The 18,603-nt window shown below is 42.5% G+C and overlaps 1 protein-coding gene across 3 annotated transcripts in view; it reads left to right on the forward strand.

The window, feature by feature from the left end:
* Positions 1-18,603, forward strand: part of LIFR (LIF receptor subunit alpha) — a 114,907-nt gene that overhangs the window by 80,534 nt on the left and 15,770 nt on the right. For all 3 annotated transcript variants that reach the window (XM_063128136.1, XM_063128137.1, XM_063128138.1), the window contains exons 12-15: positions 2,145-2,215; positions 4,247-4,457; positions 13,961-14,137; positions 17,089-17,190. In XM_063128136.1, coding sequence (XP_062984206.1) covers positions 2,145-2,215; positions 4,247-4,457; positions 13,961-14,137; positions 17,089-17,190 — 561 coding nt within the window. The remainder of the gene's footprint in view (positions 1-2,144; positions 2,216-4,246; positions 4,458-13,960; positions 14,138-17,088; positions 17,191-18,603) is intronic.

Here is an 18,603-nt window from a genome sequence, read left to right on the forward strand (position 1 = left end):
CTGCAGACCCCTTGTGTTTCAAATTCCAAGCCAAGGACCCCCTACTTTTGAAAATTTTGTTATCTCTATGGTAGTTACCTGTACGAAGCAATTTTTTGGAGAAAATAAGGGGTAGCCCCTAATAAGCAAAGGATTTTAGGTATACTAAAAAACAGACCATAAAATTTGTGATATTTGTGATATTACCACAGAAAAATGACAATGATTTAGTTAGGAATATAATGACGAATTTAATTTTACTAACATCTAGTTTACAATTGAACAAATTATGTCATGTCTAGCAGCTACTAAACCTAAATGTGATGGGAGAAATCATGCCTTTTTGTCCCGAACAATCCCTTCCACATCCGGTTCAATATTTCCTACTTATAATCTCAAATCTGGATCAACATCAAGCCAATTTCTATGCTTGTTCTTCATAAAACAAAATGTCAAAAATGTTTGTTCACAAAGATATGGGGAACAAAAGGGAACTAGATGTTTCAAAGCTTTTTCACCTAACTTCTTATAATCAGTAAAAACCTTCACCCAGAATTGGTCCAGTCTATATTCTTTGACAAATGATTTCAATGAACCATCACAACTCACGTCAACAAGTGCATCTTGCTCTTCCGCAGATAGAGCTCTTAGTTGTACATCACCACATTCAAAAGGATTCCTTATTTATTTATTTATTTATTACATTTCTATACCGCCCAATAGCCGAAGCTCTCTGGGCGGTTCACAAAAATTAAAACCATAATAAAACAACCAACATGTTAACTTATCCATGAGTTTCCAGGATTAGGTGCAGGGAAGTAATCTCTGAAGCTAGTCGCTAAATCACGCATGTGCTTTCGTGCATGATGTCACCGTCGAAGCAAACGGAGTGCGGGAGATGGCTATTTTCTTTTATTAAAATGCAGACCTTGCAGAGCTAATATGTGAATGGTGCCACGGACCCCTTAGGTGGGTTATGTGGACCCCCTGGGGTCCATGGACCACCAGTTGGGAACCACTGGTTTATACAGTATTTGTTGCCCATTAATTATCAACCATCAACTGACAAGCAAATAGTCTAATTGCATTCTTGACGTTGAGTAGCAAAATAAGAAAGTTTTACATTCCAACACTGTTACAATAAACTTTGACACCAAACACAATGTTTTACAATGCTTCATTCTTCAAATAACCCTTGACATTTTGTGATAGGCTTCCTCAGTTTCTTTCCTTAGGCATTATTTTTTACTTGTTTGATTTGTACCATGTCTTTCTGCCAGAAGAATGGCACTCAAGGCAGCATTATCCAGACCATTTTGTCAGTACTTGACAAATTCAGTACAGAATTCATTGTGGGCTTGCTTGTGTCTTTGTGTGCCTTCTCTTTAATACAATCACTTATTTACATCTCCTTAAGACCTATATTGCTTTGAGAGAGGAAGGGATGTCTGCTCCTGCCACATATCCTGGGGTCATCTTTAGGTCATCCCGGTGTGTCCTTATGATGCACAGGAAATCCCGGGGGCAACCCGGAATGACCAGGGACATTTCTCGGAATATCTTGGACCGCAGATTTACTGATATTTCCATGGTCCTGGGCCCATCCCGAGGAGCGCGGGTGGTGTGGCTGCTGTTCCTGGGTTGTCCCTTCTCCCCCGTGAGTAGTGGGGTTGGGCGCAGGGCTGCGTGGAAGGGCTCTGAGCCCATGGGGGTGGGGGCAGCAATTTTGCCATCCCTGGGATGGTGCGGGGTGGGGGTGGGGTTACTTATCTTTCTTGCCTCTTCTCAAATATATATATGGTGGCTACAACATTCCTCTTCTCTTCCCGTATGTCGTGCGACCATTTAGTCACCGGGGGATGTAAGTTCGTGATTCTCTCCCCTCCCTCTCTCTACATCCTTAGGTGTAGACATGCCCATAGTTTCTCAACAGTTTTTCCTCAGTAGCCTTCCCAGCAATTCTAATAAAGCAAAATCATCTATTTTCTGAAGATTTGGAAGAAGGCTACTTAAACATAGGACTGTTGGAAATAATAACAAGGGGATTCTGCAGCAGCTGGTCATAAATAGATGGTCTGACCCAGTAAGGCAGTGCTTTGTACTATGTATGTCAATTGATAACAAGTAATAATTTTGCTGGTGTAATTAAATCTCTCCTCTTATAGCACCAGAGGGACAGCTAGATGTCTGGCGAGAGAGAAGTGCTGATGGGAAAACTGTAATAATCTTTTGGAAGGTATGGATTGACTTGTTTTAATTTCTCATTAGATGTACTGGTTCCCAGCACTAGTTGCCTACAAAACAAATTTCTCTGAACTGATTCACACAACCATTTCTGGAGTAGGATAGTCACAATAAGGGTTATTTTCTTCCCTCAATATTCACAGGAGGAATGGCTTTTTAAACCACCTCCATGTGGTAAGATGGAAAGTTACCATGAACATACTCTTGTGGCAACGTAGAAGGTGGTGGCTTGTTTTGCTGCCACATGGGATCTGTTTGTCATGTGATTGGGAGTAAGTTGGTGGATGGGGTGCTTCTTTGGAGATACTATTCCAGCATGTCTCAGTTGGTTGTGTGAATTGTCTATCTACTTTGGAGAATGATTTTTGTGTAGGACTAGCGGTGTTGTTTGTCCCTCTCCTGTGCATTCATGACTTGCCTGCAGGGATCCCCCCCACCCTATGATGTTCTCAACCATGCATGTGATAATCCCAGTAGAGTCAGAAGTATATTCCCTTCTGGCTTACTCAGTAAGAAGAGAACATAAGAACATGAGAAGAGCCCTGCTGGATCAGACCGAGGGTCCATCTAGTCCAGCACTCTGTTCACACAGTCATGAACCAGCTGTTGACCAGGGACCCACAATTAGGACATGGTGTAACAGCACCCTCCCACCCATGTTTCCCAGCAACTGGTGTATATAGGCTTAGTGCCTTGAATACCGGAGTAGTACATAATCATCAGGGCTAGTAGCCATTGATAGCCTTCGCCTCCAGGAATTTATCCAACTCCCTTTTAAAGCCATCCAAATTGGTGGTCATCACCACATCTCGCGGTAGTGAATTCCATAATTTAACTGTGCGCTGTGTGAAGAAGTACTTCCTTTTATTTGTCCTGAATCTCCCACTAATCATCTTCATGTGATGACCTCTGAATTTGATGAATCAATAGCCCTATTCAGGTGTTATTCCTGAACTGGGAATTTCTACTTATGTAGGGATCAGAATGCTGTACACACTGGCACCACCCTCAATGACCTCCTTCCTGCCACTCTAACCCTGACCTTCCCACATTGAGTGGGAAGTCCTTGAGGGTGCTTCCATGTGAGTTTGGCTAAACATGTGCAGCAGCCTCCCCATGAGCAGGTTCCCAGTCATGGGATGTCATGTTCATGGAAAGGAGGACAGGGCTCCTGTATCTTTAACAGTTGTATAGAAAAGCGAATTTCAGCAGGTGTCTTTTGTATACATGCAGCACCTGGTGAAATTCCCTCTTCATCACAACAGCGAGGTGTAGTGTGTGGTATAGTGGCTAAAGTGTTGGACTGGGAGTCAGGAGATCCGGGTTCTAGTCCCCACTCGGCCATGGAAAGCTAGTGGGTGAGTTTGGGCCAGTCACATGCTCTCAGCCCAACTTACCTCACAGGGTTGTTGTTGTGAGGATAACATGGAGAGGAGGAGGGTTATGTACGCCACCTTGGGTTCCTTGGAGGAAAAAAAGGCAGGATATAAATGTAATAAATAAATAAATAAATAAATACATAACAGTTAAAGATGCAGGTTCCCTGGCTTCTTGACCAGATACAAAAGAGGGCAGGGCTCCTGCAGCTTTCACTGTTGTGATAAAGAGGGAATTTCCCTAGGTGCTGCATGCATACAAACGACACCTGCTGAAATTCCCTTTTCAGTACAACTGTTAAAGGTACAGGAGCCCTGTCCTACTTTCCATAAGGTCACCCTACCCTAACGAAGAAGCTGTTTTGCAGCTAACTTGTCTTGAGATGTAAGCATGGTATAAGAGCTGCACCCTCTCAGTTGTCCTTGCTATTGTATGAGTCTTCCCCCCACCCACTGCCAGATAGTTTTCTAGCAGTGCATAAATGGGTTGTCCAGTGCTCAGCAGATGGACTGCAGCAAGACCCATCTTACAGGATTTTAAACAGTAGCTGTGAAAGATCTTTTAAGTGCTTGTATTCCCTCAAAGTTCCTTTTCCCAGTATCTCCAGACTAACTATCTGCCTGTTTTACAATATCTTTCTCAACAGCCACTATCCATTTTGGAAAGCAATGGAGTGATAACGGAACATGAAGTGAATTGTTTCCTACCAGAGATGACCATTAACAAGCTGGTTCCTGTACCCTCGAACAGCACCAAAATAAAGCTTGGGGGAAATGATTGCGTATTTAAGGTGTTGGCGAAAAATAAGGCTGGCCCCTCTCGTCCATCTTTGATCAATAGTGCAGAAATCCCAGTCAGTAAGTACGAGATGAAATGGAGAATTTGGAAAGCTGCGTGCGTGAGAGTGGGCGGTTCATAAGAGAGAGAAAACTGGGAATTGCTTTTAAAAATAAAAATAGCTTTTTTCTGTGTTAAATTAATTGTTTTTAGAAAAAAACCCTCATCCATTTAATATATAGGCCTCAAGTAGAGGACATAGATATTAAACTGATAAGAAGTCATTGCAAGTAGGAGTTTTGGCATTTCAGTCTCCATTCTTTCAACTCCCTGGGAAAGATGGGAAGAATTCAGATGATCTACAGCTTAATGAGCTGAGATATGAATGAGTTGTTTGGCTGCACACGTAGCTGAATCACTCTTCCTTTTGTGCAAGCAAGCAAGCAAGAAAGCACACCAGAAAGTCTTTCTTTAACTATAGTTTCCCTGGCCATAGCTAATAGCTGTGGAATACGCCAGGATAGAGGTGCACAAATTTTTGATAGAGCTGTTCAAAATGCTGTATGATGTGGAGCATGTAGATAGGGAGACATTTTTCTCCCCCTCTCCCATAATACCTGGGGTCATCCCATAAAACTGATTGATGGGAGATTCAGGACAGATAAAAGGAAATGCTTCTGTACACACCGCATAGGTGAACTCTGGAATTCACTACCACAAGATGTGGTGAGGGCCACCAATTTGGAGGGCTTGAAAAGGGGGTTGGATAAATTCCTGGAGGAGAAGGCTACCAATAGCTTCTAGTCCTGATGTCTCTGTGCTACCTCCAGTATCAGAGGCAGTAAGCCTGTGTGCACAAGTTGCTGGGGAACGTGGGTGGGAGGATGCTGTTGTACCATGTCCTGCTTGTGGTTCCCTGGTTGACAGGTGTTTGGCCACTGTGTGAAGAGAGTGCTAGACTAGACAAACCCTTAGTCTGATCCAGCATGGCTCTTCTTACGTTCTTAGAATAGTAAGCAAACTTCAAACCAGTCAGCTTGCAGCTGCCCCATTATTGTGGCTAAGTAGCCAGTTATTGTGGCTAGTAAGTAATGCTTAACTAGCAAAATGCTGTCATTTTCCTTTACCCAGGATCTATCTAGAAATTACTTTTTGTCTCCATGTTTTAATACATAGATGAATAGTGTCTCAGGGAAATCCTGTATACAGATAAACCTGGCGTTTGGCTGTGCAGATACATGTCCTTGCTCTGCCTCCCATTCTCTGTCTGCCCTCCTTATGGTTGGTAGGTAGAAAAAAAGCTTGTCCTTCTTAGCCATTGATGAAAGCTCCCTTGGTAACAGTCACCCTCCCTTCCTGAGGGGCTTCGAACATGTGCTGCTTTTGTAACCTGTCACTTTTGTAACAGAACCAAAAAATATTAATAGAACTGACCGTTATGGTATTTGTAATACAATATTATTTGGAAAGCCAATGACTCAAGCAGAGTTGGTATTCAACTTACAATGATGCTTGGAAGATGTGTACAGTAGTTGTATTTTCCCTCAGCGTCTGTAGAATGTACCAAGTTGCCTTGCGTTGTCGGACCATTGGCCCATCTTGCCCAATATTGTCTGTCTTGACTAAGGCCTTCGCTAGACCTACTGTAAAGTCTGGGGGAGAGGAGGGGAGACCTTGTGTTGTGAATATCACGAGATCTCGCCCCCGTTTACCAACGCCAATGGTGGCGTTGCGCCCACCATTTTTTTTTAAAGGGCCGGCTGCACACGAGTGCTCGAGCGATACAAAGTAAGTTGGGGTTTTTTTTTTAAAAAAAAAATTGATTTCCTCGCTCCCCCCCCCAGCCTCAATGGGCGCAGCTCCTGTATCCGCGGCAACGGGCCACACCTTCCATGGTCCCAAAGTGTAGGGCTGTATCCTAGGGCCAGGGAGGGATGATCCCTCCCTGATCCCGGGATCCCCTGTGCGTCATCTGGATGCACAGGGATGATCCCGGGGTTCGCCCTGGGATAAAGGCTGGTCTAGCTAAGGCCTAACTCTGATTTTGCTAGATCTCAGGCAGCAGTCTTTCCTAGCCATGCTATCTGATAAGGGAGATTCTGGGTATTGAACTTTGGACCTTGTGCATCCAAAGCATGCACTTTATCACTAGGGGTGTGTGAGAATTTCATTTTTGCTCACAAAATATGTGAGCTTGCCCTGTTCACAACATTGAACACGAGTGCGAGCACCTGTCTGTCAAAAATATTTGTAAATTGCCGGACGTGTGCCTGTGTTCAATTTCTGTGAATTTTGTAATAGCCGCAAATTTTCCCCATAGATAATCAGCCTTGCTTTAGCCTGCGGAGGAAATTTAGGAAATTTGCGTAAATTGAACTGGAAAAGTTGCACAAATATCATGTTCAAGCACTGCTCAATTTGCACGTCCCGGACTCATCCCATGAAGCTGATTGGTGGGAGATGCACAGCACATAGTTAAACTGTGGGGTTCACTACCACAACATGTGGTGATGGCCACCAATTTGGATGGATTTAAAAGGGGGTTGGATAAATCCCTGGAGGAGACGGCTATCAATGGCTACTAGCCCTGGTGGTTTTGTGCTACCTCCAGTATCTGAGGCAGTAAGCCTGTATACAGCCGTTGTTGGGGAACATGGGTGGGAGGGTGCTGTTGCACCATGTCCTGTTTGTGGTTCCTTGGTCGACAGTTCCCGTTCACACAATACAAGCTATGATTCCAGATGCAAGCAGGAATCAGGCACAAGACAAACAATGAGCCTACGTTCAGAGAATCCTGACCATCTTGAACTTTGTTTGCCCATCCCTAACTCGAATATTGCTTGTTCCCCCATCCCTATTCACTACTGAGCTATAGTCTAGTTCTTGCTATTAGGGGGGCTTAGGGTGTCATCTGCTTGGCGAATGCTGGGAGTGATAGAACTTTTTTTCTGTCTAAATATGCATAGGATTGTCCCCTTAGCTGTCTATTTTTTCTCCAGTTTTCCTTAAAAGGCTCATAGGTCTTTGTACAGTGCTGTTGCAGCAGTTTTCCATTCAAGGTCTTTTTTTCTTTGAAGATCAGCTGCTGCGCCCCACTTGCTTGCCTTCAGAGGCATGATTCCTGGTGGCAACATGTGAAAGGCCTTCTTGGTGGTGCTACTGCCCCAAGGCATTAGTTATCTGCTTTATCTGTGCTTTGCCCCACTCTTTAAAGAAGCATTTGACTGTGCTGATGCTTAATGTTATTGATTGATTGTTAGTTTTGGTTTTTGCTGTTGCTTTTAGCTTTTTAAGGTGTTTTAATTATTATGTGTTTATGTTTTCATAGGAGATCCTTTTTGGGGGGAGGGGAGAAGTGGGATAATGCTAAAATAAATAAATAAATATTCTGCCTTAAAAAAGTAAATAATGAATCTACACTTTGTCAGTTTGTACTGAGAAATTCTGCTGTCTGTATCGAATATTCTGTTTCAGCTAGTCATGACAAGGGTCAATAAGTTGACCACATTTCAATCTCCCTGACTTTCTAGAATTCCTGCTGAATCGCCCAGAGAGCTAAATAAATTAATAAATATTTCCCAGGGCTGGTTTTCAAGTCTGTGTTTGCAGCTTAAGGACTACAAAGTTCCATTGTGTTTTGTTTTACTTTAAAGGGAAGAGTGTTGAATTCTGGATGTGACTTCTGTGTTTGTGAGGTATGGAACTAAAGGCTTGGCCAGTGTTCTCATTCTCAGAGAGCCGTACCCCAGAATCTTCTTTGGATGAGTCACAAGAGCAATGGCTCCCCCTTTCTGCTGAAACCTAACCCCCCCGACTAATTTCCAGGTGCCTTTAACTCCTACTCTTCCCCCCATTAAATATCACTTCTTCTTTGCCATTCCACCATTCACTCTCACTTGTGCTACCATATGAAGGAGCAAGAAAGCCTGAGTGGAAGAGCTGATTGGAATTGCAGTAGCATCTGTGGGGACCCAAGGGATCCAAGTATTTGGAGGTGATGGGTTCGGCTGACAGAAGCAAATAGAAAATCTGTCAGACATATTTTTTGTAAAGCACCATGTAATTAAAGGGTGCTGCTTAATGATTTTAAATAAACTAACTCAATACATTATTTTTGGGCAGCCTTTAAGCATAGGACCTTCTCTTAATTAAATAATTAGGAAATCATCTCTTGTCAGGCCGTAGCCAAGTTCAGATTCACTTGGGTTGCATAAGGACATCAAGACTGCACTGCATTGGGAAAGAACGCTTTTATAGGAGCTGGGAAAGAACGCTTTTATAGGATTTGGCTTTTTGATTACTTCAACGTGTGACCATTAAAAGGACCAGGGTCAATCCATTTCTGTGAGCCAATCTCAGGTGACCTTTCCATCCCTTAGGAGGAAGAAGCAACAGTGTGCCTGTGGGATGGTAGAACTGGCTGTGGGGCTGTGGGTTGTTCTTGAGAGAGAAGCAGCAGCACTGAGGTACCTTGTGTCCTGTTAACAGTTCCCCCATGTGAATATTTTGGTCCAGAGCTCTATTTTGATACCCTCGAACTTCAACATTGTGTCCCATAGACCAGGGGATGGGCAGGAATTACATCTCCAGATGTTTTGGACTTCAGCTCCCAGAATTCCTGACTATTGGCCATGCTGAAAGGGGCTTCTGGGAGTAGAAGCCTAAAACATCTGGACATCTACCTAGGCTATTGTCTATGCCATAAACCATAGAGAAATCCTTTATTTTGGAAAATAACATCTGTGCTGCAGCTCTCCGGCCACATTGGACAGCTTACAGACCAAATGAGTATGGCTTGAAAGCCAGATGTGGACTTTAAAGGGGGGGAATGCCATTCCTCTCCTCTGTTCCATTTATTTTTGTAGCTTTGACCCAACCAAACTCCTGCTCAGCTGCAATGGTTGTTGTGATTCACATTTTTTTTTTCTTGCATCCCAGGGGAGGAAGAGATCCAAAAATTATCTCGCCTCCACTCCAGCTGTGACTTGTGTGAGACCCAAATCCTTTTCTCCACACATCCCATTTATGTGTACGTATCACTAGACGCAGTTCACAGTTTTTCTCTGTGATGACAATAGACATCCTTTGTTTCAAGAGAGAGAGATTTGCATTCATGTACTTCCGATTCCAAATGGGTTGTAATTGTATGAGCCAACATTGTTATCTTTTCGGCACCAGGTCAAGACTTTTCTCTTCTCCCAGGCATTTAACAGCATTTAACAACATAGGCTAAGTTTGTTTGTTTTTTAATGGACCCCAGAACTATCGTTGTTTAAATGGGTACTGTTGTTTTATACTTTTGTTTTTATATTTTTGATGGTTTTAAATTTTGTATACTTTTTAACGTTCACTGTTTTTAACTTTTGTAAATCGCCCAGAGAGCTTCGGCTATGGGGCGGTATATAAATTTAATAAATAAATAAATTAAAGCAAACGCAAAAAGGAGAAGGGGTCTTGCGGCACATTAAAGATGAAATTATCACCACATAATAAAGTTATTTCCCCATTTTGCCCACCCTGCCCCAGGCCGTCACATTACTTCTTTGGTGGTATGCCTGATGCAAATGGTATTGCCTGAATAGATACAGGAAGAAGGTTGACAGATGGGATCATGACTGGACCTGGTTCCTTTGTTTATGTCTCTTATTAGCTGGCCCATTACTGATGCTGAGTATTCTTTTTAGGTTATGGGCTCTTGTAACTAAGGACAGGCTTACTACCACAGCCTACCTGAATGACCATGTCCCCTAGCACACATCCCAGCAACTTGTGGGGATTTCATGGCAGAAGCCTATGTACACCAGTTGCTGGGGAACATGGGGAAGAGGATCCTGTTGACTCATGTCCTGCTTGTGAGTTTCCTGTGGGCAGCTGGCTGGCCGTTGTGTTCACTGAATGCTGGACGCGGTGGACCCTTTGTCTGATCCATCATGGCTCCTCTTACGTTCTTAATCATTTCAGGGTTAGTTATTGTTGGGTCTGGGAAAATGTTCTGATGTAGAATGTTAGAAAAGCTGTGGTATACCTGCATATGTTCTGACATCGTTGAAGCATGAGTTTTTGTTTCGTTTATTCGCAAACATTAGCTGCACAAGTCAACGCAACTCCTCAAGAGTCGTGTAACTTCCTTGCTGAGTGATGCAGCCAGGAACTTTTCTTTCTGGCAAAGCTGTAGGTTGCTCTGCATCATGTTGTTCTGTGTCTCTGACTGAAGTGAACAGCTGCAATCCTCACGCCTCGTCTTACGCTTCTTAGAAAGGACTTTCTGAATGACTGCCTGCCTCTCTTTGTGTTACTCATGCTATAACTCAATTCTGAAGCATTGTGAGTCATGGATCGTAGTCGTGGAAGGTGACTCATCCAGAAAGCTGCGTGAGAAATAAGCTGGCAGTCGCTTCAGACTGGGTTCTTTGCATTCTGCAAGTGCTTTGAATGCCTACAAAAGATAATGGTGTATTTGTGTGTGATCGTATGAGTTTTCATTTGAGATGTAAGTGGCTAACTTAGAAAGGAGTGCTATTGCTGCAGTTAGTCTCATCAGGGCAGGAATAAAACAGCAAGTAAAGACCAAAATATTTCACTTCTGGCTATCAGTGACATACTATAGCTGGACGTCGTAGGTGGATATCATATGCCTGTGGAAGCAGTGAAGTGTAATACTCACCTCATCTCACCTTGAAAACAATTTGGGCTCTTTTAAGTGTCAACTTGGAATGGAAAAGAGTTGGTGTTTGTTTTTTGTCCCTTCAAAAGGAAAATTAATAATAGTTTTTAAAAACCAATGGATTTTGGGCAGTCCCCTTTACCTAACCTGTGCCCAAGTGGGTGGAGTAACTGGTGGTGAGGAGGGATCAGAGACAGGTGCCCATTTAACTCTAATCTGCCGGGATACTGGCAGAAAATAATGCATCTGAGCATCTCCGGGAACATCGTTTTCAGCTTGGTATAGGTTAGACAGGCACTTTTCTGAGAGCCTGCCCTGCCCTCATTTAACCCATCTCACTTTGCAAGGTTAAAGGGAGTTTGCTGGGAAAAGGGGAAAACTGGCAAAGAAGAGCTATTAGCAGAGGTGGTGATGATGGCAAAACCCCACTTTGAGTAAGCCCTCAAACTCAAAGGGGCTATGGAATGAACCCAAATAAGGCATGCGTTTTCAAATGTGCGTGTGTAGGGGGGAGAGTTTGCATTTGGAACACCACCACCACTCAAAACATATAGAAGTTGTCCGATCACCCAGGAAGATGTTCTTGCACCCCAGGTGGAGCAGGGGCAGTGAAAATCATTCCATCTGTGAAGGGATCTATCTAGGTTGTGCAGGGAAGATTCTTCAGGAAGTAATACTATACCTGTTCATTGTGATTAGGCCCCATTGAACTCTGTGGGACTGACGTGGTCCATCTAGTCTGTGTGGTTGAGTGATTTACAAACTTCTACCTGCAATTCTGCAACAGTTAGTCAAAAGGAACTCACTTTTGCATTCAGCTCAATAGCTAACCAGTGTTCCCTCCTCCTCTTCTCTGTAGTATGCCAGTTCAGGTCTATATTTGGTATTTGATGCTGTTCCAAGCTAAGCAGCTCATGCATGACTCAGCAATCTAGCATATTATTTTAGCTACCAGCCAAGCCATATGGGGAAAATGTTCATACTGTTAACATCTCTATCATGAAAATGTTTACTTGGAAGTTCTATTGATTTCAGTTGACTTATTTTCAGGTAGTGCAGCATCCCCCAACCTGGTACCTTCCAGATGTGCCTTCCAGGTGTATTGGGCTACAACTCCCATAATTCCCCAGCTAGCTGTTGTCCAACATATCTGGAGGGCTCCAGGTTGGGTAAGGCTGAAGAAGTGTTCCATGCACTTTTGTGTTAAACTGAACTGTGACTCTTATCAGCTGGTTCATAATGCTGAGCTAGAGAACTGATTCTCTAAGCCAGTGTAGACCCATTAACCTTCCAATCTAGTTCTCTCCATATGTTTTGGACTGCAACTCCCATCAGCCTCAGCCAGCATGTACAGTGGTCAGTGATGATGGGAGTGGCTGTCCTAAATATCTGGAGAGAACCATGATCAGGAAGTCTATTCTATTAGAACTAAATCCAGTTGTTTGCAAGTTTCCCCAACATAACCAAATTTTTGATGGGTGTACCAAATGACTTCTGAAAAAAATTGTTGAGTGTGTTCTTAAGCCTGCAAAACCAGCTGTTAAGAGACAGAATAATAAGACAGCTTTCCCCATGACAATATTTTCTTAAATACTTGGTAGGGACTAATAATGCTTGAATCTTTCTAAAATGTGGTAGTATGCAAATCTGCAGCTCCTGCTCATGGAGTCAAGCAAGGTGTCCAAAGCTGAAAAATATGATCACAGCAATTCTATCCATTTCACACAGGGGTTTCTCAAATTCAGGTTGTCTCCAAGCGGAGATGGACGCAGCACCTACTGTTACTGACAAAGTGGCTTCAAGTGACATGGTCCTTTTCGTCTAAGGTCACCTGAAAAGACATTGGGGGAGGAGGGGAAGCGATCAAAGGAACAGTTAAGAGAACGGATGAGAGGTTATGGAGGAGCCCACCTCATCATATTTGGAATTAGATTTTGTACAGCTTTAATGTCAGGAAGTGGATCTATTTTGTCCAGTGGTAGGAGGTCCAGGGACAATTTGTCCTCTAGTGGACTGCGATGGGAATAATGATGATGATAGTTTAAATAGTTGTTTTGCCACCAAAATTCAGAAGCAAACTGCTCTATAACTCTCAGAAGCTCTAAAAGGGTTAAATTTGAGTGCCAAAATGCACAGAAGCTAAATTTCATAGAATCATAGAATCATAGACTAGCAGAGTTGGAAGGGGCCTACAAGCCCATCGAGTTCAACCCCCCGCTCAGTGCAGGAATCCACCCTAAAGAATCCTTGACAGATGGCTGTCCAGCTGCCTCTTGAATGCCTCTAGTGTGGGAGGGCCCACCACCTCCCTAGGTAACTGATTCCATTGTCGTACTGCTCTAACAGTCAGGATATTTTTCCTGATGTCCAGCCGGAATCTGGCTTCCTTTAACTTGAGCCCGTTATTCCATGTCCTGCACTCTGGGAGGATCGAGAAAAGATCCTGGCCCTCCTCTGTGTGACAACCTTTCAAGTATTCGAAGAGTGCTATCATGTCTCCCCTCCATCTTCTCTTCTCCAGGCTAAACATGCCCAGTTCTTTCAGTCTCTCCTCATAGGGCTTTGTTTCCAGGCCCCTGATCATCCTGGTTGCCCTCCTCTGAACACGCTCCAGCTTGTCTGCGTCCTTCTTGAATTGTGGAGCCCAGAACTGGATGCAGTACTCTAGATGAAGCCTAACCATGGCCGAATAGAGAGTATTTGACCATTTTAGTCCTCTGTAGCTGATATGGTGCACCCTTTGCTCATTAAAAATAAAATAAAAACCAGGGGGTCACTTACATGTTTCCCACTCCTGTATTAGGCCAAAGGGAGATGCTCTTGGGTTCTTACGCACATTTTAATAATAAGCAGTTTTGAACAATTTGGGAAATTTGGGTGTGCCCCAGGGAATAACCTTTAACTTGATCCATGTTGCAGATGATGCCCCAACAGGGAATGGCGTCGCAACAGGTGATGGAATAAACGTCACTTGGCATTCTGACCCCAGCGTGACCTGTGGCTACACGGTGCGGTGGTGTCATGGGCCCGAGCCCTGTGACACTGTCTACTGGGAAAGGTTTCCGTCAAATGTGACAAATGCTGTCGTCAGATCTGGTAAGAAAAAAAACAAAAAACTGTTTAGCGTTTTGTTCCGATGAAGGACTGTGTTTGCAAATGAAAGCGAGAATTGTAGGAAGATCCATTGTTGAGTGCAGGGATGGTCCAAGACATTTTGTTGGCTGAAGCAGAGGATGAGAGGATGCCTCCCTTGACCTTTCATGTCTAGAAGCTGACCGGATGTTTAATTGAATCTTATTTCAACACATCTTATGGAGCAGAGCCCTCCGTTGCACCAGAGGATAGCAGGCTAGCTTTGCGAGCACAGAGCAGGCCATGTGGCACACACAGAGCAGTTACTTTCACTGCCTTACTGCCACTCCCTGTCTCCCAGCATCTGCCATCTGAGATGGCAGCCTCTGCCCAATGGTAGGGCTATCCCTGTGTTGGTAGCACATGTAATTGGGCGCACAAAACCCCAAGTTGTATCCTGACACTCAGATAGTATTGATAGGAAAGACTTATCTGAGAACTGCTACGATAGATGGACTGGAGTAGCCCAAATGGACCATTATCTGACTTGGTATAAGGCACAAAAGGTATTGGGTTAGGGAAGGAAAGAACAGAATGGGGTAACCAGATCTCCCCATTCATAGAATCATAGAATAGTAGAGATTGAAGGGGGCCTATAAGGCCATCGAGTCCATCCGCCTGCTCAATGCAGGAATCTACCTGACAGATACTTGTCCAGCTGCCTCTTGAATGCCTCTAGTGTGGGAGAGCCCACAACCTCCCTAGGTAACTGCTCTAACAGTCAGGAAGTTTTTCCTGATGTTCAGCCAGAATCTGGCTTCCTGTAACTTGAGCCCATTATTCCGTGTCCTCCACTCTGGGACAATCGAGAAGAGATCGTGGCCCTCCTCTATGCGACAACCTTTCAAATATTTGAAGAGTGCTATCATGTCTCCCATCAAGCTTCAGGCTTGATGTTTAGCTCCAGGCTAAATATGCCCAGTTCTTTCAGTCTCTCCTAGGGCTTTGTTTCCAGACCCCTGATCATCTTCGTTGCCCCTCCTTTTCCCTTTTCTTTCTTTCTTTCTTTCTTGGCTTCATTCTGCCATGCAAGTGCACTGCTAAAGGTTACCTAAGTGAATTTCTGAAATTTTAATTCTGCAACTGGAGCATGCACCATTTGCCACAGCTTTCAGCCTCTTTCTTCACTTTACTTGCATCTCCCACCCACACACCTTTCTAATGTGCCCCTGATTATTGGGGGGGTGCTTTATAGCTTGTGGGTGAGTGAAATCAACGTGAAGTTGATGGGCATCTCAGTATTCTCAAATGACACATTGGTTCAAATCAGACAATTGAGTGATAGCCAGTTAAAAGTTTGCTATCTGATGCATAAATATCATAATTTTTGGAAACGCTACAATTTTAGGGGTTTTTTTTCAGCTTGTGTTTTGAGATTCTAAAGAAATATTAGGTTATCAGTTACCTTTGCATTCCTTGGTGGTGGTATTCCGTAATATGAAACTGAACATTTTATTGGAAGATGTGAAAATGATAATTTACCTCTTGTTGACAGCTGAAATGGCTGTGATGTAGAAATGGAAACAAAAGGATGTGTCACTTTTAAATGGAATGGAAAAGAATTTAAGGGACTGTATGCATGATTAAATTAACAAACATCGTTAAAATTAGAGAAGGAAGACAAGAAAATTGCTTTATTGATGGACAATTTTTTTATAATGTATTGGAACAGTAAGGTTGAAGATGTACAACTCTACACAATATTGGGATTATTATAAAGGAATATTTAATATTATGTTGTTCACTATGTTTTTACTGTATCTTTAATAGATATGCACGTCTGAACTTTTCCTTAAAGATAATAATAAATAAATAAGCTTACTACATGATCCCTATAACTCTGCCTTCTCTAATGTGGTGCCTTCCAGATGCACTGGACAACAACTCCCAGCATTCCCTAGCAGGCATGGCTGGCTGGGGGATGCTGGGAGCTGCAGTCCAACACATCTGGAGGGCACCAGGTTGGGGAAGACTGCTGTAAATGCATGGGGAGGGTGGCCACCCAGTTAATCCCAGTATTGCTAAGCCCTCTGCAGTCACTAAGAAATGCACGAATGGGAAAAGCAGGTTCTACCACTTGCCAAGGTCTGCAGGCGACTACTGTATTGCACTGCACAGTAAATTTTAAGCAGCTATTGTAGGACTTCTGATCACCTGATGTGAGTTTTCAAAAAAAAAAAAACATTTCCTAGTGATAGCCAGAACATCTTCAGTCCATGTCATGTTGCATGTATAAATTCAAAAGTCCATTTTATCCCTTTTCCTCATCAACCTGTAATCTTGATTTTTTTTTAAAAAAAAACATCCCGCATGAAATCCACATCATTTTATCCTAAAATACACATTTAAATAATAAATAAATTTGTGTAAGCATTTTAACCTAACACGCACGTTTTTATATGCACATTTTTGGAGCTGAGAACTATATTGCAAAATTTGCATTAGTGCGAAAACTGAGGGGATAATTGTGTTGCTATTTGCACATTAGCCTGGGAAGTGAAATTCAGGTCAGTTCACTTAAAAATGTGGACCAAACAAAATTATTGAGTCTGTTAAATCTTGAGGCAGTTATGTTTGAAGAAAGGCAGAATAGAAACCAAACAAACAAAAAATAAATAAGGATGAATCTCAAATTTGCTTGGGGGAAGCTGGGACATCTTATTTTCATTGCGCATGGCAATATTTACCCTTAAAGAAGTAAATCCCTCCTTTTAATAATTAAAATCCTCAATGGACTGCTTTTTCTATTACTTCTGCTCAAATAGGTGGTGAAAATATATCCATATTTACAGTGTTCTACTAATTCCATGTATTGCAGGGGGTTTGAAACTATTTCTCATGAAAATGTGCATTTACATGTTAGGCTCATGATGACACTAGAAAAGAGATATTTTATTGTTGTTTCTCTCCTGCAGCTCTCTTTCAGCCAGGAGTCCGCTACCGTTTTTCTGTCTATGGCTGCAATGTCAATGGATATCAGCTACTGAAATATATAGATGGCTACATACAAGAATTGAGTAAGCACGTTATTCTTTTTGTTAAAAAGTATATGTTAATATGGTTGGGTTTTATTGAACAAAAGCCAGGATGTGAAATAAGAACAAATTGGTTTATTTTATTTATTATTTATTTTATTTATTACATTTTTATACTGCCCAATAGCTGAGGCTGTCTGGGCAGTTCACAATTAAAAGCATAAAATATACCAGATCAAAACATAATATAAAACTGTAAAAGTTTAAAGCCCAGGGTGTGAAAAGATGTTTCTTCGGGAGGCATTTAAAGGATGTTACATTTTCTTCCTCCCAAACTGCACAAGGTTTTTTTTCGAGATGGCGGATGCCCGCCGTCAAGGTTCTTCATGGTGACATTCCGTTGGTTTATATAAAAGTGCATTTTCCTTGCCCTTTGCTTAAGGTGTGTTTTTTTGGTCTTCAGCAGCTTGATCAAAAACTGGACTGTGAGTTTACCTAATGTGGTTTGCACCAGCAAGGCCAAACCTAGCTTCAGCTATTGGGCAGTATAGAAATGTTATGAACAAACAAACAAACAAACAAACAAACCATCTTTGAATAAGGCTTTTTGCTTTATTCACCATGGTTTAAGGTGTCTTCTGAACACAGCCCAGCTTTCTGGCTTAGTCACTGTGATTAAAGCCATGGTTTAAGGTGTCTTCTGAACAGGGCCAGAGAATGGCAACCCAGGAAACATGAGTGATTTGCATATCTGCCCTTGTGGCTTCAAGGCCCCATGTGAAGCAGAGAGAGATTTGACACCAAGAGAGAGGTGAACGCTGAAAATGAGACAGGAGGAGAGCAGATAGATGTAGTAGAAGTTCATGTACAGTATATATAGATTGGATCCAAAGTTGCCATTATGTTTATTGAAGGACTTCTCCCATGAATGAAATTTAGTCCACCCCTAATAAAACAAAAATTTAAAAGTAATTCATACATTGTAGGTTGGAATAAAATTGGCTCCTGAGTCTGGAGAAGTGTTTTAAATAAGAACCATCAGTTTTTGTAGATATACTCAAGTTTGTAATGACTGAGCAAAGCAAGCTAAAAGGAGGAGGAGTAAGGTTCTTCTCACCACTCACTACATTTTAATAACATGATGTATCCTGCTAGGTTAACGTATGGTCATTATTTTAGCGTGGGCTGATCTCATTAGAATTCAGTGCAAGTAAATGCTAGCTTGAGTTAATGAGCAATGAAATAACACCAGGAACTTTGTTATTCCTCACCTTGGAAGGTAGTGGTGGTTTTGTTTCAGAATTCAACCACTTCTGAAATAACCATGGGTATGCAGGGCTATGTATAATAAACCTATCCAGAATTGTTTCTGGCTTGTATTCCAACTGCATTTATTACTTCAGTATAGACACTCCCAGTTTTAAGATGATCCAATGGAGGACATTTTCTGTATGA

This window comes from Elgaria multicarinata, chromosome 6 (genome assembly GCF_023053635.1).
Source record: "Elgaria multicarinata webbii isolate HBS135686 ecotype San Diego chromosome 6, rElgMul1.1.pri, whole genome shotgun sequence".
Taxonomy (NCBI): domain Eukaryota; kingdom Metazoa; phylum Chordata; class Lepidosauria; order Squamata; family Anguidae; genus Elgaria; species Elgaria multicarinata.